This window comes from Sus scrofa, chromosome 14, assembly GCF_000003025.6.
Source record: "Sus scrofa isolate TJ Tabasco breed Duroc chromosome 14, Sscrofa11.1, whole genome shotgun sequence".
NCBI lineage: Eukaryota > Metazoa > Chordata > Mammalia > Artiodactyla > Suidae > Sus > Sus scrofa.
In genome coordinates, this window is record NC_010456.5 from 120,899,211 (window position 1) to 120,920,257 (window position 21,047).

General features: G+C 49.0%; 1 protein-coding gene and 1 long non-coding RNA gene across 4 annotated transcripts in view; one reads left to right on the forward strand and one right to left on the reverse strand.

Annotated features, from left to right (window-relative positions):
- Nucleotides 1–7,056, reverse strand: part of LOC110256730 — a 53,901-nt gene extending 46,845 nt beyond the window's left edge. For 2 of the 3 annotated variants that reach the window (XR_002338641.1, XR_002338640.1), the window contains exons 1-2: nt 5,194–7,056; nt 1,602–1,732 (exon numbers count right to left, since the gene is read on the reverse strand). This is a non-coding gene — a long non-coding RNA (uncharacterized LOC110256730). Of the gene's footprint in view, nt 1–1,601; nt 1,733–5,193 lie in introns of those variants that run through there. The other variant, XR_002338639.1, reaches the window with a different exon arrangement.
- On the forward strand, nt 7,130–20,188 carry DUSP5 (dual specificity phosphatase 5). The gene is made up of 4 exons (XM_003359366.4): nt 7,130–7,704; nt 11,926–12,074; nt 15,178–15,397; nt 18,693–20,188. The coding sequence occupies exons 1-4, from the start codon at nt 7,326–7,328 to the stop codon at nt 19,097–19,099; spliced, it is 1,155 nt and encodes a 384-aa protein (XP_003359414.1). The 5' UTR covers nt 7,130–7,325; the 3' UTR covers nt 19,100–20,188.

The window sequence follows — 21,047 nt, forward strand, 5'->3', positions numbered from 1 at the left end:
GATTCCAGACCCTACCTTCCCCAGGAGTAAGGAAGTTATTGATTAAAGGAATATCCCAAACATTTTACAAGGTACTTTCAAGTCTATTTTATTTCTACTTTTCAACTTGTTAATTACCCCAACTTTACTCAAGAAGGAACTGTAGCTTGGAAGACTTTAAGTCACCTGTACAAGGCTACACTGCTGGCCACTTTCAGGGTCTGGGCGTGGAAGCTGGTCTCCTTTGTTTCAGAACCCAAGCACCACGTGGCATCCTGGTAGCAGGAGTGGCAACTATAGGTGCTATACAGATGAATGTCTCCCATTTGAATTGTCATCTATTTTAATTTCTACTATAAAAATATAGAATTATTCAACCTAAGACAAAATACAGGTACAGGTTGTTTGTTTGTTTTTTCCTTTTTAGGGCCATACCCACTGCATGTGGAAGTTCCCAGGCAAGGGGTCAAATCGAGGTACAGCTGCAGGCCCATGCCACAACCACAGCAACATGGGATCCTAGCTGCGTCTGAGACCTATGCCAAATTTTGCAGCCATGCTGGATCCTTAACCCACTGAGTGGGGCCAGGGATTGAACCTGCATCCTCATGGATACTAGTTGGGTTCATTACTGCCGAGCCACAACGGGAACTCCTTTTGTTTGTTTTTTAATGAGTCTCTGTAAAATTAATTTCAGGAGTGACAAAGGAGGTGGTATTCAGATATTGCAAAATCCATGAGGGTGGTAAAAGACTGGAGTCTGGGAAACATCTCCAGACACCACACTGGGGGCAGTGGGGGAGAGAAAACCAGCAGCCAGAGAGCTCTACCCTGAGGCTGTTGACCTTTTAAGTATAAGTTGGTTTTCTCCCCATGGCCTACCCATCCTCCAGCCTGCAGGGTCTTTGTATGGAGCAAATATGCTGCTCACTTAAGGGCATGCACTCCCCATTAAAAAAAAGAGAGAGAGAGAGAGAGACCCTGTTTGTCAGCCATTTATCTCTCTAGACAGAATCTCTATGGTGAAGCTGGAGAGACTATAAACTTGCTCCTTCTAACATTTCTCCCAACCCCAGCCCACTTCCTGTAGCTTTCAGGGAGGCCCCCTACCCATCCAGAGCAGACTTGAAATGCTGGATAGGGGAGGCTAAGAATGGGGGGTAAAACTCCCCTCCATCCTTCAGAAATAGACTGTGGCTCCTCAATGGAAGGAAAGAACTGCATCTTTGCTTTCAAGTATTTGCTCTCTTCCATCTCTTCCTTTCTCTAACCATGTCCAAGGCTCTTAACAGCCACTCTTTTTTTGTCAGACCTTTAAACTTTGAGTAAATGGACATCTCAGCTGCATCCCAGTTCCCTTCAGGGATCACAAGTAAAGAGTTCTGGCAAATAAACGAAAAGTTTTCTAGGAATCTGGAAAAGAGTTATGGTAAGGAACAAGGACTTTTATCTTAGAAAAGGTAAAGTGGGGGAGGGACAAGATGACCATCTTCAAATATTTCAAAGAGGATCTAGAATTTATACAGTATTTCTCCAGACCTGGAAGCAAAGAGTAGAAGAAGGGAAGTTGGCTTCAGCTCAGTGTCCTTGAACAACTGTAAAATGGGGGCAACTGTACTTACATCATAGAGAGGTTGTGAAGATTAAGCGACGTGCTCAGGACATACCTGGCATCTCATAAAACTCCCAGGATATGCTTGTTTCCTTTTTTGGCCTCATTCAAAAATGCCTCATGAGGTGGCAAGATCCCTCCCTGGAAAATTTCAAGATAGAATTACAATTCCTTACTGCCAAGATTCTGTGCTTTAGTGCTGTCCGTGACTTTTCACCATGCTCCAGGCACGCAGAGAAGGGCTTTTTGTGGGTACTTCATCAAATTTTCTCAACTCTGTGAGGTAGGTACTATTATTATCCCTCACTTTTTTTCAGATGAGAGAACTGTGGCTTAGAGAAGCAAAGTAACTTGCCCAACATTGCACAATCAGTAAGAGACAGACCAGGGACTTAAATGTCACACTCCAAAGTCCTTGCTCTTAGAATTGGAGGGGTTATTTATCAAACCTAAACTCCCCTCCCAGGCTCCCCTGCTCAAATGCTTCAGGCTTTATTGATCTCTCTCCTGTAAAGTTTCTTCAGGTCTCAGTATCAAAACCACCCAATTTAGCACTTATTACTGTGTGAATGGCTTCTTGTTCTTCCTAATTTACTGTAAGTGGGTCTGGGGATTTTGACTCTTTAAATATAATCAGTAGGCCTTCAGAACAAGTTCATAGGCTTCTAATAATTTTTTTACTGCCTGCTGAATTAGACAGCAAGTAATTCCTTCTTCCCTGCCATGCCTACTCCCATCCTTTTTTCCCTGCGTAATCAGAAAAGCCTTTTCTTGGCTGGAACAAATACTACAGTCTGTTCAACTGGTTAACATTTATTGAGCTCTTAATATGCACTCGGCACTGTTCTAAGAACCTTTTGTGACAGTAGCCTATGAGCCAAGTCCTATTTTCACTCCCATTTTACGGAAGAGGAAAATGAATGTACCAGTGCATCAGGATTTGACTGAGTAAAGGAGTAAATGCCTTGCTGATAGATAATATTATTAGCAACAACAACCATATACATGCCTTATGCTTGCATCATGCTACAGATTTACATCCATTACGTCATTGTCACTCACCACTAACAGATAGGCACTAATGTCCCTAATTTATAGAATAGGAAACCATGGAGGAAACAAGAGCAATTCTCAACAGTCACACAGCAAGTGTTGCCTGTACCCTTGAGTGAACACTGTATTCACTCAACTCTGAGATCCTGGGGGCAAGGGAGATGGGAGGGCTGTGGGGAGAAAAACACCTTACACACAAAAGGCATTCTACAAAAATTAGGTAAACAAAAGAAGCTGGTCAGAGCAGAGGCTAGACAGGAATCCAGATCTTGGACTCCTAGTCCACTATTCTTTCCATTTACCAAGATGGCAGGAAGCAGGTCTTTCGTCCAGATCCCAGAGCAGTATTTATTGGGGAATCTTAACATCAAAGAAAGTAGTGCTCTTTAAAAAAAAATTTTTTTTCATCACTTTTCTGCTTTTTCTACAATGAGCACACACTACTTTCACAATGAGAGACAAACAAGCAAATGAAAAGAGGTGGCAAAATGAATCCATCTGAGGGCTGAGGCTGCTAGAGGACCCTTGGGTTGGCTTGGAGATGGCCCTGCTCTGGCATTCGGGTACATTCTGATCCATCCCCACAGGCCACCTGGCCCCACTTTATGGGCAGATGGGAGAAGCAGGGACAGACACGGGAGTTCCCAGGTCCATGAAATTCCCTGACATTGGAAGCTGAAAGCTGTGTGTGCACTTCTCCAAGGAAGAGGCCCCCCCCCTTTTCAAAGGGGCACCATGACCCTCCAAAGAGTAAGAACACCAGATCACAGTGATGAACCAGGGCCTGAGGGTTAGTATGACCAGTCAAAGGAGGGTCAAGGAACATAGAAATCTTCTTGCCCTACTCTGAGAACTGGAGGGGGTAGAGGGGGAATGATGAATAGAACAAGGTCACACCTCACAGATTCATAAGGTTAATTTAAACTCTGCTTTCCCCCCAATCCCCCCACTCCCATTTCAAAGCGGGCAGGTGGGGGGGCACCACAGGTATGATTATTTACACAATTACAGTCACAGACACCCTCCTCTTCCTCTTAGGCCTGTGGCCTATGCATTCTAGTCCCTGATCCTCGGGCCTGTGTGTCCACAGCTTCCTACCTGGTCTCCTGACCCAGGGTCTAGGGCCTTGGTTTATCCTGTGGCCACCTTTTTCTCCAGGTGCCTCCTAAAAAGCCAGCTGCTTTCAAGTCTGGGCAAGCAATGGATTCCATTCCACCAACACTGGCCTGAGCTCCTACCATGTGCTGGGTGTTGAGATGGAGTCACAGATGGTAGGATAAGCCCTGAGTGTGCCCTGGAGCCTTCAGACTAATGGCAGGACAGATAACACTCACGTGTCAGGTTGGGGGAGGGGGAAATTGCACAAGTGTGAGAACCCCCAGGAAGGCAACTGAAGCTGGGGGATTAAGGAGTCAATGGGAGCTCTAGAGCTGGTGCATGAGGTGGACAATTCCTCTACAAAGGAATGGGGGAGGCTCTCAAGGCCTTTGGGGGGGGCAGTAAAATACTGGGCAAGTTTAGGAAATGGGTAGTTCCATGTGACTGGAGCCTTGGGTGGGAAGAATAAAGAAGAAAAACAAGGTTAGGGGTGGGTTATGGCCAACTGGCCAGAACAAGGACCTTGGTGTTCCACTAAGGAATCCGGATTTTACGTCAGTGCGTAGGTGTTTCTGAGGGTTTTTGAGCAGAGAAGGTGGGCTCTATGCTCTGAGCTAAACTTAAAAAGATCACATTGACGAGGGCAAGAGAGCAAGAAGATGGCTTAGAGATTGGGAAACAGGATGCTACTGTAGGGCCCAGTAGGGGTGGCAGTGAGGGTGGGCAGAGATAATGGGACCCTCTATTTATAGCCGTGGGCAGCACTGGCTACATAATTTGTGGGTCCCAGTGCAAAGGGTCCCTTCTCCAAAAATTATTAAAGAATTTCAGGAGAGTGACAGGAGAGCATTAAACAAAGCACAGTGCCCTTTTAAGTTATGGCCCCATGTAGCTACAAAGGTCACCCACACACCAAGCTGGCCTCGGCCACAGGACTAGAAAGTGTAGATTAAGAAAGAGATCTGGAGAGCAGAGTCCTGGGAGTTGGTGATCTGTTGGGCATGGGAAGTGACAGAGCAGTCAGCTGAAGGTTGACCTTCCTATACTGCTTGCCAGGCCACCCCACCACTACCCAGTGGGTGGCCCATGATCAACTCTCCTTTATTAATATGTCTAAACCTCACCACTACCACCCCACCCCCACTACCCACCCAGATCTGTTCCTGTAGGGTCCCTATCTAAAGGTGTCACCATTCACTCAGCCACCGTCCACTCCTCTCTCCCCATCCCATCCCTTCCGGCAATTTACTTCCTAAATGTCTCTCCCATCTGTGTGGCCTCTTCAATTGCTGCTATCACTGCCAAGTTCCGGCAGGCCCTTATCAGCTCAGGCCTGGATTACCCACAAAAGCCTCCTATCTGTCTCCCGACTCCGGTCTGGACCCCACCCCCACTCACATAAAACATCCCTCCTCCACAGTGCCACCTCAGTGAGGTCCCCAAATGCTCACCTGACCAGGTCACCGAGTAACACCCTTCATCCAGGGCTGCCCCAGCCAAAGGATAAGAATCCAAATGCCTTAAATGGCACCCAAGTCCCTCTGTCACCTGACCCTGCCTAATTTTCTAATAAATGCCAGAAATGCCTTAGTCTCCCACGTACCTCCAGCACATACCATGCTCAGCTCTCTTTTTTTTTTTTTCTCATTTACCTCCAGCAGTTTTCTCTGCCTGGAATGCCCTCCACCCTCCCCCTCCATGGCTTGGCTCACCTCAATTCATTCTTTTAAGTTCACCTCAGCTTCCTCTGCTCTGGGAGGTCTTCTCCAGGGCGCCATTCCAGCCCCACCTTGCAGACCGTGGATGTTCTTCTGCACTGACCACAGGATCTTAAAGTGGCCTGTGACTAGTCTAAGCCTCCTCTCTGAGCAGGGGGCAGCTGGAGAGAGTGAGCCTGCTTACTTTAGTTTCTAGCAACCAATACAGAGCCTGGCCATGTGGGTGCTCCATGTGTGTGGAGGTTGGTCTTAGGTTGAAATGTCAGGGGGTGGATGGTTCTGGTGACACTGGAGGAGGAGCAGAATGCAGGGAAGGCTGGCACGGATAATCCCCAAAAGAAAGAAAACCCTTGCTCTGCCTACAACACATATTAATTAAGATGCCACTGACAGAGCAAGGACAGCACCTCTTAACAGAGGGCAGCTGAGACCCAGAGGCAATAGCTGGCTATCTGTGCCTGGTTTGATTGCATTTGATTTCAGAATTTGATTTCTGCTTCCTCCTAAAAACCTCATTCCCTCTGTTGGTAGTAAACAAGCCCCTCCTGGTGTTTCCATCAGGCAGCCTCCTTCCTCATCACACTCACGACAAAATGGTTGGTCCTGATTTTGGGATAGAAGCTTGTTTCCCTCATGCATGTCCCTGCAGCTGGTAGGGCACAAAGCTGACCCTCACTAAATACTTGCTGAATGGGTGAATCACGTCCAGTTCCCCAAGATTGGGGATGGGAAGCCTGAACTGCTGGGGACTGGTGGGGTCAGACAGCCTGAGATTATACTTGATCCACAGATAATCCCTCAAATCCAGAAGCCACCTGGACAGTTGGCTGTGCTGAGCTCCATCAACAGCGCATGTTGATGCTGCAGCTGAACTCAGGACGGATTTTCTGGGAGGCAGAGAAGAGTTTCTCAAAAACAATTATTCTAATTATTATTGGGAGTGTGACAAAGGACCATCAATCCTTTGAGGGCAGAATCCATTTGGGGAGATTAATTTTTGGCTCTTCTCTCTCCATTTTTACTTCTAGGTACTTTTCTTATGGGAAATTTCAAAATATAAAGGAAAGTAGAGTAAACAATATAATGAATCCCCAGGTACCCATCACCAAGCTTCAATGATTACCAAAACAAGCCCAATCTTCAGTCATCAATAGCCCAGCCCTTGGAGCAAATTCCACCATCATCTCATTTCCCGCGTAAAGACCCGTAAGGATCGAAATCTACTTCTGACTCATCTGGGGGCACTAGCCGAGGGCTCCCCTTGCTCTCCCTACAGCAGTGCCTGGCATGGCCCCCAGCAGGTTCTGAACCTACGTCTATGAAACTCAAAGCCCGCTGGTGCGGCGCCGGCTCTGCCTCCTCCGCTTCCTCCTCTTCCCGCACAGCGTGGGTCACCTCGGCCTCGTGGCGTTCCTGACACCCCACCGTCAGTCCCCGGTGATGCGCGAGTGAGTGTCTCCGCGCAACGCCACAGAGAGCACAGGAGGCGCCTTCCACTTCCTCTTTCTCCGGCTGACTAACGCTTGGCGACCGCCCCGCGCGTCCCGCTCCCTGGGGGCGTGGCCACAGCCCGAAGGGGCGGGGAAATACCCATATTTGGCCTTATATGGGCAGCCACGTCATAGGCCACACACCCATTCGCTTAAAACCCAGCGCCGCCGGCGGAATCCCCGGCTTCTGGGGCGGCGAGTGGCCGGGCCGGGCGCCGAGCGTAGGGGGCGGGAAAGAAGAGTTGAGCTGCCGCTCCGGCGCCGGGCTCGGTCGGCCGGCCGCAGCCCCGCGGGTTGCCCTCCCGGGCCTCGCTGGCCGGCATCCTGGCCGTCGGCACCTGCGGGGTGCCCGGCGCGCGGCCGCTGGGCGGCGGCATGAAGGTCACGTCGCTCGACGGGCGCCAGCTGCGCAAGATGCTCCGCAAGGAGGCGGCGGCGCGCTGTGTGGTGCTCGACTGCCGGCCCTACCTGGCCTTCGCCGCCTCCAGCGTGCGCGGCTCGCTCAACGTCAACCTCAACTCGGTGGTGCTGCGGAGGGCCCGCGGCGGTGCGGTGTCGGCGCGCTACGTATTGCCCGACGAGGCGGCGCGCGCGCGGCTGCTGCAAGAGGGTGGCGGCGGCGTGGCGGCCGTAGTCGTGCTGGACCAGGGCAGCCGCCACTGGCAGAAGCTGCGCGAAGAGAGTGCCGCGCGCGTCGTGCTCACCTCGCTGCTCGCCTGCCTCCCCGCCGGCCCGCGAGTCTACTTCCTCAAAGGTGAGTGAGCCAGGGCCGCGGATCCCCCGTCACTCTACCTGACTCCTCGCCGGGACGGCCCCGGACTCTGAAGTCGCCTTCTGGCGCCGGCCGCCCTCCTCCACCCTGGAACCCGGGAAGTTCTCCACTGGCGGGAGTCTGCACCCTGGGGCTTGACGTGCTCCGGGGAGGGCACCGCCAATGTCAGCGCTCACGGCTTTCCCCTCCCCACCCGCGTTCCTCGAAAGCGCCTGACGGTCTGCCCGCCGGGGAAGATGGGGTCGCTTACGCAGCTGGGGGCCCGCTGGCTTGTGCTGGGCAGTGGCCCCGTTTCCTGGCGCGGGCTTACCCGCTCTCGCTGGGGCCTATGCTCCGGAGCCGTCCTAATGGACGGACCTGGCGGAATCCGCAGGTCGGGACCACCCCCTCCCCCAGGAGCGTGGCGCCGCGGTGTCCCCTTTCCTCCCTCCTGGACAATTAACCTACGTTAGGCTGTGTCTTCATCGACCCTCTTGCCTTTTGACCCTGGCAGTCCCTCCCCTTCCTTTCCATTTCATTTTATTGCTTTTTATTGTCCCTCAGCTTCCCCTTCTCGCCTCCAGGCTTTTCTCTAGCTCAGTTTGGAGCTGACAGCCTTCCCATCTCTTCCACCTTCTCGTCCCCTTCCTAGACGGGTCGTGGCCCAACCCAGCGACCCTAACGCTGTCTGCCAGCGCGGGGGAGGCTGGCCCAGCGAGCCAGGACCTAGGAGAGGTGCCACAGGGTGGTTGCGAAGGGGGTTGTGTCGCCTTTTATTTGAAACTCTCAAAAGCTGTGTCACCAGTCTGCCCATTACACCTTCTGGGGGCAATGGCTTCGGTGGTGAGTGGGTAATTTACTCTCAAACTCCAGAGCATGGATTTCTGGATCACTTGGTATGACTGCTGCCGCCTGTTTTTGAGTCCTTTGGAACCTCAGATGTATGGAAGGCTTAGCTTGTAGGGCAGAGATGAGGACTTAGCCCAGGCCGTTCTCCAAGGCCCAGCCTTGAGATGTAATTCCTCAAGGGGGCACCTTGAAATGTAGCATTGATATGGTTCTGAACTCAGGTGCAGTGAGCTGAGAGAGGGAGGGCGCTATTTTAAAACAATGCAACTTGGGCAATTTTACACACTCCAGGCCGGAAGATTCAGAGGCACAGGGGCAGCTCCCAACTCTATTAGCACCTCTTGCAGACTGTCCCCTGTTGCTTCCTCTTAGGGAAACAACAGGGTCAGAAGATGATAATCTTCCTCCCCTAGCCAACCACAGCCCCCAGGAGATGGAGCATGCCCTCCAAGCTCTGCAGAGGTTTCGTACACATGGCCCCTGACTTCTTTGTCTTCCTGATGTGCTTTTTCGTCTCCTGTTCTTAGAAGTGAGTCCAAGAAAAGCTTCTGCCTCTCCAGTAGCATGAAAGATATGTTCCAGGAAGCCACTCCTGGTGCTACCTCTGCTCCCCACCTCTCTCCAGGGGCTAGCAGTCTGGAAGTCATTGCCACAGGAAGTAGCCAGCTTTGTAGACTCACATCTCAGGAAAATTAATGTTTAAAAGATTTTTTTTAAATGAAAGTAACATAGATTGCAAAGACTGTACAATGAAAAGTGAATCTTTTGCATACCCTAGAACCCAGTTCCACTCCCCAGAGACAACTGTCAACTATTTCTTGTTCATCTTTAGATAAATTTTCCATGAGTATCTTTTAAAAATAGAAAGATCGATCTCCTATGTTTCCTGTTCCTGCCTCCTTTACTAAACTATTAACTAGATCATAGAGATTTGCCCATATCAGAGCATACATGCCCGATTCACTTCTTAAGCCCATCTCCTGGTGATAGCCAATAGGTTGCTTCCAGCCTTACTATTTGAAGCAGTGTGGGAAAGTATATCTTTGTCTAAATGCTTCTGGATATGCACTGTCTTTAAGTAAAATTATGAGAATTGATTTCAGGTTTTTAACCTAGTGGTGTCTCAGATCAGATCATGCGGGCAATGCTTTTCATACTCCCCCCCGCCTCGGGAAAAAACCCACTAAAATGAGATGATGACCCAGTGGCATTGTCAGTGCATGTGTATGTATAGTGCCCATGCACTTTCTCCACTCTGCTCTCTTAGTAATGCAGGGTGATCAAAAACAATCTCTGTGAAGAGGAGTGAAGCACCCAAAAGAATGGCCACAGCTCTCGCAGTTCAAGTGAGGCACCAGAGAGGAATGTTTCATCTCTCCACCCCTCTGATGAGAGTGGGTGAAGGACAGAGACCATCTAATTTAGAGGACTCCTGACCCCAGCTTGAAGAGGCAGGGCCCTGTCTGTCGGTCCCTCAACTACACTGAGACTCTTTGTCTGCCTGCCTTATTTTGTCAACAGGCAGACAGGTCCCAGCCCACACCCTCACCTCCCGCCTGTCCTCCTGACAGCCATCTCTTAAGTGCTCTATTTAAAACCAAGAGATGGGGTGGCCTGAAGGCTTCTCTTTCCCAAGCTTAGATCCGAAGTTTGAGAGGGCCCAGGCCACTCTTTTTCCAGATTCCCACCCCCTATCATTGTTTGTCTCCTGGAACCTAAAATGACGAGGCTGAGGCACAGGAAGGGATTTGCTAACCAGGGACACCTCTTTGGAGGAACTGAGGGTAAGTATAAAGTGTGGCTTTCTGCCCCCTAGGCGAGAAGGGGGCTATGATGGGGAAGGAGGGGAAATTAAGCCACAGACACTTCTGAACTTTCCACCTCTGCCCCCCTCTGTCATGGCCTGTCATCATGACCCGGAACGTGGTCATTGTGGAGATCCAGAAGCCCACTGGGGAGGCCCAATTGGCTATTTGTTGACTTGACCACAGGGGAGATTGGGGTGTGCTAAGTGGGGGCGGGGGCAGTTCCAGCAAGCTGAGAGGAAGCAGTAATGGCAAGATGACTCATTCGAGGAATTGGCTGCAGCTTCTGGGAGGGAGCTGGAGGCTGCCATGTAATCCATTAACCATTTGTTTACTGCAGGGGTTTAAGAAGCCACCATGTGCTCCTCTGTGGGGCTCTCACAGCACCAAATGGTAGAAGAAGAAAGGGAGGCCTTTTTAGAAAATACATGGTCTCAGAATCCTCATTTCATCTATGGTTTGACCCCAAGTGAATTCTCTGGCTCAGAAGCAGGTTTTCTGAAGGTTCTAGGAAATGCCTTAAGTCCCTTTGGATTGGAAGCAAGGGACTTCCCCATGCAAGGCTGGCCTGTGCACCCAGTGGCACTTGATGTTCTGAGCCTTCAAGGCCAGTTTTTCATTTGGTTCTTCCCCATTGTGTGTATGGAGCTGACAAGGGTTATTTATATGCTCCAGTTGCTGTGACTTGATCAGAGAGTGGTTCTCACTTTAAGTAATTCATTTGGAGAAGTTTAAATATAATAAGGAATTTTTTTATAGAATCATACCTTGCGGTAGTTGGCTTATCAACTTTAGGGTGTGTGTTGTGTGTGTGTGTGTGTGTGTGTATAGTGGGGAGAAGGTTCAGGAGGGGAGGGTAATAAGAAGATAGAGAGAGGAAGAGTATAGGTAGTTGTTGAGGGGAGGGGAGTTTTTACCTGAGAGTGAGAATTAAGTTCAGAATGCCTCATTTTTCCAGTTTGGTTTGAACGGTAATTAACTCGATTACTCTAAATTGGACCTATCCAGAGGACTGGCAGCAGTGTTCTTAGCACCTTGAGAGAAAGGGTAGGGCTGTTTTATTGCCCCGAGTTTAAACCTCAGGTTAGCCCCCACTTCCTTGTGAATAGAGGGAGTTTCATCTCTAATCCAGTTTAGTGCTAATGGGCTAGGATGAAACAGACCAGTTTAGGAGTTTCACAACTTAATGAAATTCTGCATACTCACACCTGCATGTTAGATAAACAAGAGAAAATAACTTTTGTTTTCTGGGGGGATTTGGTTAATATGTGCCAGATGTCAGATACATTTCCTTTCACAGTTTAAGTTGCTTGTGATAGACACAAAAAGTTAATCACTGCCTCTCTGAACTGTAGCTTTTAGAACAGTGAGTATGTGTTTGTGTGTGTGTATAGGCCATTTCTGTTTTGAAACTATCACTTATATTGGCTCAATTTTTTACATGACCAGAATAGCTTAATATTTTTGATTATTCCACACTCGGGGTAGTGATCAATTCTAGGCATTTTCTGACAGCCTGCGAAAAATCAATGCTTACATCTCTCTTGCTTTTTCTTTCTTTTTCTTTTAGGGGGCTATGAGACTTTCTACTCGGAATATCCTGAGTGTTGTGTGGACGTAAAACCCATTTCACAGGAGAAGGTCGAAACCGAGAGAGCGCTCATCAGTCAGTGTGGGAAACCAGTGCTTAACATCAGCTTCAGGCCAGCTTACGACCAGGTACGTGGTGTGGAAGTGGCATCCAGTGTGGAAGTGGCATCTGGCCCCCAGCTCTGTTCCTTGCACGGTGCCCTGACTCTTCCTTTCCCGCTCAGCAACGCTGGTTGGTTCTTTTGCGGATCAGGGAGTTGGCAGAGGCCTCTAGCTTTAGAGAGCCTCTGATGCTTGCCAACTTGAGTTTCTATCCAAGAGTAAATGGGCTTCCTTCCAGCAAATAAGCTGACAAGAGCAAATGAGCCTCAGGATGCTTGGTGGCTTCTGGAGGAAAGGGGAAGCGAAAGATGCATTATTAGTAGCTGGCCTGGGAGGTAACAGAGAAGCTTCGAAATCTCCATTTAGGTTTCCCTAAAGACATTTCAGAGCTGACTTTCAAGCTTCCTGTGTTGATCTTCTGCATAATTGTTCATGCTCTGCAGTTTCTGCAAACCAACTGTGTACCTGTTACGGCATGTCTTGTTGGTATTTTTAACTGAAATGGGGCAGGAGAAAGATTGGGAGAAGGTTATAGAGTAACTACTGTTTGGCTGGCTAAGCAGCCTCCTCCAGGGCTTTCTGATGCTTACAATTCCATATATTCTGAAACCAGAGATTAAGAGACACTAGAGGATTTCATGTGTCTACAAACATGTGGGGTTTTTTTTTTTTTTTTTTTCCTTCAAAGAATTACACTCTCTGGCAATTCATTGAAGGAAGAAAAAGTAGAAGGCTCAGTCTATTACCTGCAATGCAAGAGGATGAGGAAAAACCAGGCAAGAACCCACATCTGTGGAAACCAGAGATCAAAACCCACCTTCCCATTTTATAGAGGGAAAACCTGTTGAAGCTGGTGGGATGATTGATTTTGCTGAGAATCCTGCAGCTGGGTTCATGGTGGCACTAGGTCCAGAACCACCTTCTCCTAACTCCCTGTCCTGCTTATTTCAGTGTCTTGTTCTGTTTCCCACCTGCCTTCTTTTGGAAGAGGCCCATTCCAGGCACCTGCCTTGGTAGGAGGAGCTTTCTATGTTCTTCCCACAAAATAACCACTTCTCCAAATCATAAGGAACACTTCTAGATGTTGCTTAAGATGCCAGCTCCTTGCCATGAGCAGAGCTCTGCCCGTGGGAATGAACTTCCAAATACAGCCAAGTAGCCTTTTCTTGAATGGGATCCTTGGTCTGGAAGCCTATTAGCTTGGCAAGGGGTCAGGATTATTATTTTGTTTGTTTTCCTTTATTAAAATTGCAATGTATGGTGAACCCTTGGCTTTCAAGCCGTAGGCATCCGGCTTAGCTGGATGTCTATTTTCGTTTGTTTGGGTGGTGTTTTCCCCCTCATTTCTCAGAAAGTGAAAGAGAAACGAGAATTGGCAGGATGTTGTGAAAGCACAGCTGACCTTTGGCCAAGCGAGGACTGGGGAGGCCCTGATGTGTCTCCAAGGTTCATTTGGGGAAGCCCCTAGTACTGTTTCTTAGAAGCGCCTCTGCCTTGAGAGAAGCCAGGCGGAGTCATGTTAATCTTTGGCGTTTCTGAAAACCTTTGGTTTCCTTCTCTTGAGTCTAAAACGAAGATTCAAAAAAGGAAAAACAAACATGGTTTCAGGGGTGTTGGGCTAAGCTCCAGAAGAAATTGGATCTGAGGTGTGTCAGCATTTTCCAGGCTCTAAAGAAAAGGAGAGATCTATGTAGGTACATTTAAAACGTTAAGTTCAGGGACTAGCTAATAAAAATACTGGTTATTTTCTAATCCTGCCTTTTGTGACATCCTCTGTAACATTTTGGGAGCAGTCAACCTGGCCTTTGGCTTAATAAACTTCTGACTTCTCAGGAAAGAAAAAAAGCAAACACCACATGGGGGGTAATTTGAGAATTGATCTACTGCTGGCCCTCATCCCAGGCCCCTTTCCCTATTACGGATCTAGCAGAGAGTTTCCGTTCTGCTTTTATTCCAGGACAGGAAATGGAAACACAGGAAGCGGATGGATGAAATGGGAAAGGCTGCCAAAGACACAGCCACTGTCATCCCAGCCCAGTGTTTTCCCTCTAAACCCCCAGGGCTCCCATTGTTTCAGCTATGGAGCAGCGAATGCTTTTCTTGCCACCCTGGAAATGCGACTAGCTGGCAGGGGGTTTTTTTTGCTCTGCCTCAGGGTAGATGGTCTTTGGTTCTAATTGGGATCCTCCTTAACTAGAAACCTGGGGTATAGGTAGCTTCACAAAAGGGTGAGGATGTTAGTATCTCACCAAAACTCAGCCCCACATTAAAGAAGATCAGGCATGGGGAGTGCCCGTTGTGGCGCAGCAGAAACGAATCTGCCTAGTATCCATGAGGATTCAAGTTCCATCCTTGGCCTCACTCAATAGGTCGGGGATCTGGCATTGCCTTGAGCTGTGGTGTAGGTCACAGACATGGCTGGGAACCTCCAAATGCCTCGGGTGTGGCCCTTAAAAAAAAAAAGAAAAAAGACCAGGGATGGAGGAAGCCCTTTTGCTCATGCTCAGTGGCTTTTCTTTATTTGAGGATTCTAGATGGGTAGTGGTTATTTTCACTTCTGAAAAGCATACTTTTGGAGGGAATGGGGAAGCACATTTTAACATCTCTGAGATCCAGATGCATCTTAGGATCAGCAGTGTCCTAGGTTTGATGAACCACATTATAAAACAATGTCAGGACCACATAGGTGGGGGTCCACCCTTTTCCATTTTCTTAACAAGGAAACCAGGACTGCCCCCAAGATTAAAGAGTGCGCTGGCACTCTCAGGGCAGCTAAAACTTCAACCGGGCCTCTCAAGTCTTCCATCACACCACACTGCTTCTCATCCTTGTTGACATAGGCAGGCTGCTGGCATTGCCTGCTGCCTCAACATGTAAAAAAAATGAACATCTTAGCTGTGCGGGATTTGCTGTCACTGAGTCACAGGGCAGGAATGGAGGGTAGAGAGTTTGCCGGGATGGAGGTTCCACCCACACTCTGGGTTGAACTGGCCTGGTTCTGAACCCTCTACCTGGAAACCAAAATGGGAACCTCCCACCTTAAAACAAATAGGTCGGGGCTGTTTTTTTCTTCTTCCCAAAGAGCAACGTAATCCAATATTTCCTGGTTGTCCTTTGCCCCTGCTTCCAGGGCGGCCCAGTTGAAATCCTTCCGTTCCTCTACCTTGGAAGTGCCTACCATGCATCCAAGTGCGAGTTCCTCGCCAACCTACACATCACAGCCCTGCTGAATGTTTCACGGCGGACCTCCGAGGCCTGCACGACCCACCTACACTACAAATGGATCCCCGTGGAAGACAGCCACACCGCTGACATCAGCTCCCACTTTCAAGAAGCAATAGACTTCATTGGTAGGTGCAGCCATTCACCCTCAGCTGTTTTGGAGTCCCCCCTGGGGCGTGTGTTCTCAGATTTTGATGTACCGCGGGGGCTTTCTTCACTGAGAAAAAAAGTGCCTTGTTTGTGTAGCCATCACAAGTTGGTGCCAAGAAGGAATGCGTCCACCAAAAAGGCAGAGGGGAGGACTTGCGTTGCTATTAATAGGAGCTTTAATTTGCAAGATAAATGAATTAATATAATTTTATGGCAGTGCTCACTGCCGCTCTTGTAAATGTTTCTGGCTGGGCAGGAAGCCGGGTGCGTCCGTGTGTGACGCTCCACGCCAGGGAAGCAGGGGGAGGGAAAGAACCACCCGAGCTGTGCTTCTACGTAGGTTGGGATATTTTTAAAAGCAAACAGAAGGATTGAGAGAGCACTCCTTACGCACTGAGCCCCCAGGGCCCCGGCAGCTTTCCACGGGGTTTTGGCAAACTGCTGTGGGGGCAGTTTGTTTTGCATTTTCAGTTAATTTTGGATTAAAGCTAGCACTTGTCTCAAGCTCCGTGCTTCTGCACAGAAAAGTTGGCATCTCTCTGCATCCCCTGTACATTCTGTGAGGCAGCTGTTTACTGCATTGTGTAGGCCTGGACACCTCTAGTCCCTCTGCCTTGAAAGAGCTTCGGACCTCAGGATTCCAGCTTCTCAGAGCAGCCCAGATTGCTCCTTCCTTTGACATCTTCTCTTTCCCCCATCCATCTCCCTTGGGGGCTGGACTGACTTTTTTGTGTCTGAGATTTGCAAGCCCCGCTCCCATCCTGGTGGACTTGCTTCCCTTCCTGGGGGTCCTTCTTTACCTTGAACATGCATAGCTGTTGAAGCTGAGAGATGATCTTCTTGCTCCTTGCTCTGAGGGATGTTGGCAGGGGAGAGGCAGGTGTTGGTTGCAGCAATGATTACTTAGCACAGGGAGCCCCGAAAAGGCCCCCTACCACCACATAGGAGACCCTCTCGGCTCCCCTACAAGAAACTCAACAGAGGTAAAGCCCTCCCTCCCTGCCCCCTGAGCCTCTGGGCTGAGATGATTCCTCTGGAGTCTCTGAGAAACAGCCCAAAAGATGGCTTCTGGGTGGGAAACCCTTGGCTTGGTCTCCCTGTCCCTGGGAATGCTTTGCCCTTCTCAGCCTGTTATTTAATTACCTAGATAGCTACTTAATGAGGTCATGAAACCCGCCCCCATCCACTTCTCAGAAGCCTCCTCTTCATCCTGTATGTTCATTGTGTCTGTTTGTGTACACAAATGCACAAACCCACAGTATTCTGATTGCTTTTCCCCAGACTTCTTGCCCTGCTGAAGCAAGGAGGGACTGAGGCTAAACCAGGCAATGACCCTTTCCAAGGGCCACGTGGAAGGCAAGCCCCAAGGGGTGGCGTGGGATCCAGAAGCAGCACACTATAGGCCCTTTGCTCTTGGAATGTGGCTCTGGGTCAATTAAACGCTACACCACAAGGAAGCCAGTGGAGGAGCAAAGGAAAATTGGAGTCACAACCCTGTAATCCTAGGAATTTGGAGTCCCCTTTGTACTAATTTGCATGGACTTTTTTTTCCTTGGAATGAGAGACTGTACTGGGGACACCTCTAGTGAGCTACCCTGGGGTGTCCTTTGGGGTTTTCATTATGATGGGGAAACTCCGGGGTTCCTCCCTGACTCCTCAGAAACTTGATTTTCTATATCTTAGAGATGCATTTGCAAACTTTTTGAACTTGAGGAGGAAAGGAGATAAGGGGGCTGACTTCTTATTTGCCTTCAAAATCTTAAATGGTTTTGCATAGCGTGGCCTTATATAGTGTCAGCTACATCTAACTTCCTGTGATGTAATTGTTTCCTTACTCGCAAGAGAAGGAATTGGAAAGATTCTTTTTTGTGGTTTTTATTTGATGTGTATATATGTGTAACTTTTTACCCCTGCCCATTTTTAACAGCTGAAGCTCTCTTGGGGGGAGGAGTGGAACAGAAAAGGAGGGCATCCTGCTTTTGGACGTATTTAGCCAAAGAATGCTAACCAGTGGTGGTAGCTTTATAGCAGTGACTCCCATTATTGTGCAAGATGGAGTTTGCCAAAGACATTTATATCTTCCGACTAGTAAGCATCACTTAGCCAAGGCTATAATTAGTGGCTGTGCACTGTTTATTGTATGTTTGGTTGGTGGGAACCCTTGGGGCTGAGCCAAGCATCCCGTCCTGCACAGCCAAACAGGGTGCCCAGGGAGGCTGAAAGGCCTCTACTAGGATGGGGGCTAAGTCATCACCGTTAGAATTAGATCCCGAGGAGTGTCCGTCATGGTTAATGAACCTGACTGGTATCCATGAGGACACGGATTCTATCCCTTCCCTTACTCAGCAGGTTAAGGATCTGACATTGCCGTGAGCTGTGGTGTAGGTCACAGATGCGGCTCGGATCTGGAGTTGCTGTGGCTGTGGCATAGACCGAGAGCTATAGCTCCGATTCAATCCCAGCCTGGGAAACTCCATATGCCATGGGTACGGCCCTAAAAAGACAAAAAAAAAAAAAAAAAAAAATTAGACCCTGAAAGATAGGAATTACTTCTTCGAGTCAGTCTTTGAGCCTGGGACTTCCTCAGAAAAATGTGATTATGCAATAAAAACTTGCATGCAATTTCAAGGATTTTTCCAGCCTTCTTGAAACCCACCTGTGGAACCCAGGTTAAGATGGCATCCCCAGGAGTTCCCGTCGTGGTTCAGTGGTTAAAGAACCCGACTAGGAACCGAGGTTGCGGGGTCAATCCCTGGCCTTGCTCAGTGGGTTAAGGATCCAGCGTTGCCGTGAGCTGTGGTGTAGGTCGCAGACGCGGCTCGGATCTCTCGTTGCTGTAGCTCTGACGTAGGCCGGCGGCTACAGCTCCAATTCGACCCCTAGCCTGGGAACCTCCATATGCCATGGGAGCAGCCAAAGAAATGGCAAAAAAGACAAAAAAAAAAAAAAAAAAAAAAGATGGCATCCCCAGGAAGGGGTTACTCTCCAGGTCTAGCACCTTCAGTGGCAGAACCTGACCAAGTATCCCAGAGAACCAGGAGGCAGCTCTAAGGACTGTAAAGGTCCTACGTAGGGATATAGACGTGGATGGGACCACAGTGTCTGTCCTCACCAGTGGAGATTAAAGACCAGCCAAAGTCTGGTGTGGGACCCCGGCCATTGAGCAGGCATGATGGTTTGACAACAAGAGCACTTGTATTATTATTCTTGAATTCAACCCAGTTGCCTTTGAGTTCGAATTCCAACTCATTCCCATGGTCTTTTTTCTTCCAGACTGTGTCAGGGAAAAGGGCGGCAAGGTCCTTGTCCACTGTGAGGCTGGGATCTCCCGCTCGCCCACCATCTGCATGGCTTACCTCATGAAGACCAAGCAGCTCCACCTGAAGGACGCCTTCGATTACATCAAGCAGAGGAGGAGTGTGATCTCGCCCAACTTCGGCTTCATGGGCCAGCTCCTGCAGTATGAGTCGGAGATCCTGCCTTCCACACCTACCCCCCAAGCTCCCTCCTGCCAAGGGGAGGCAGCCGGCCCTTCATTCCTAGCCCATTTGCAAACACTGAGCCCTGACGTGCAGGGTTCCTACTGCACATTCCCTACCTCGGTGCTGGCACCAGTGCCCACCCACTCGACGGTCTCAGAGCTCAGCCGGAGCCCCATGGCCACAGCCACATCCTGCTAAAACAGGGATGGGGGAACCAGCCCAGCCCCAGGAACAACTGTGATTTTGTATTTTAACTCGTGGACATTTCATACCTGTGCAATACTGGAGACTTCACTCTGTCCCGCTGCTGCGGTGGGACACTGAGTGGTCATCAGGTTTGCAAACGAACTTTAGACTGCCCTCGGGACCGAAGGAAGGCCAAGCCATTATGAGAGCACGTCACGTGCTGACTACTGTACTTCCAGACCCCCCTCAGGACTGCCCAGTCTCTGCACCTCAAAGTTCGCCTTTTCATTTCAAGCATAAGGCAATAAATACCTGCAGCAACGTGGGAGAAAGCAGTTGCTATACTAGGAGAAAAGGCAGTAACAAAGCCAATTCATTTTGGAGGAAGCACAATTTCCACCTTATTTTTTTAACTTCGGCAGTCTGGGTATCTGTCTCTGTTGCTTCAGGGCATAAGCTGATCACCATCTAGTCAGGAAAGAAACCCTGCAGGGTTTTAGGGACATGAGTATATGCTGATTTGAATCCTCAGATGTCTTTAAGACTCCGTCTTGGGTCCACTGGAGTCAGCTGGTTGAAGCAGCAAGATGGTAACCCTTCTGGTTTCCTCTTCTCTATGGGTTCTTCCCTGACTTTGGACTTAGCATGATTCATATTCATACTTGAACCTTTCTCGTTGCACCTCTCCTCAAAGCAACTCTTGTGTCATTTGAAGAGTTCTTCAGACCATAGACCAAAAAATCACCCCTTTGAGGTGGTGGCAGTGGATGCCAGGAGAGAAGGGGTACCTACTGTCTGGGTCAGTGTCATTGAAACGGTCGTCACCCCAGCTTGCTGTCCTTATATGTGCTTGTCTCGTCTCTCATGACACTTGTTTTTTTCCCTGCCCCTGGGGGTTGTCTTCAAGCTGTTGATTTCTGAGATTTGCAGATTTCTCAATGTGGTACTACTTTTTTGTCTGTAGGTTATTTCTCCAGGGGGAAAGGCAATAATTTCCTAAAATCCACATGAATGTGAAAAAAAAGCAGTATGTTACTGGTTGTTGTTTTCGTCGTTGTTGTTTTTTATAGTGCAAAATAAAAATAGTAAAAAGAAAAATAAGTGCTTCTTCATGTTGGTGAGTTAGGGTAAGGCAGGGGTGGATACATTGAAGTGGGGACCCAGCCTCCTTCAGTGAGTTTTATTCTAAATGAACTCAAAGGTCATGGTGGTGGGTAGGCAGTTGGAGACATGAGCTGTGCATCTGCTCACAGACTAGAGATCTTAACCACAGTACAGACTAGTGCTTTCCAACTGAGAGGCTTCCCTAAGCTCACTTGCAAGGGAGTTTCTTAGGTGTAGGCCACATGGAGAGGTGGTCAAAGCATCCGCCCACCCCGGGCTCTTCACTCCCGCAAGCCCCAGGCCTGGGGTTCACCTTGAACATCAGCGTCTTCATTTATGAAATGAGTGAGCTAAGCTAGATGATCCCACAAGTTAAAGCTTGAGGCCCTTGATTCCAGCAACCTTGAGTGCCAAGCCTGTAGTCAGCCTCCTCCCTCCAGTGCCTAGCATATGGCAGACCTTCGGAAAAGCTTGGAAAAAATGACCTCAGGACAGATACGTGAACTAGATGAAAGTTCATCTTAAATGCGATTCTCCCTCTTTTTACCCTTGGAATGAAATTCTTTCCTCAGGAGTTCCCAGGTAAATCCCTCCACGAGTGGGTTTAAATCCAAGGCTGAATCAACTTGCCTTCTAAGTAATTTCCTGTGTGGAGGAAAGAAGGAGCAGTATTTGTTTATCCTCATGACTTAATGCCTCTGCTCCTAACTCTTGGGGCCTGTTTCCTAATCAGGGAACTAGAAACGGGCAGGATTCATATCACCACAGGTGCCTGATATGGGGTTTCCAGTCCATACACCTTGATTCTGGGGGACCCAGCTCCTGCAGCGGGCGCAGGTCAGCAAACAGCAAGATG

Coding starts and splice junctions, on each gene's coding strand:
- DUSP5 (XM_003359366.4), top strand. CDS start 7,326: ATGAAGGTCACGTCGCTCGACGGGCGCCAGCTGCGCAAGATGCTCCGC. Junction 7,705..11,925: donor GCGAGTCTACTTCCTCAAAG/GTGAGTGAGCCA, acceptor TTTTTCTTTTAG/GGGGCTATGAGACTTTCTAC. Junction 15,398..18,692: donor AGAAGCAATAGACTTCATTG/GTAGGTGCAGCC, acceptor TTTTTCTTCCAG/ACTGTGTCAGGGAAAAGGGC.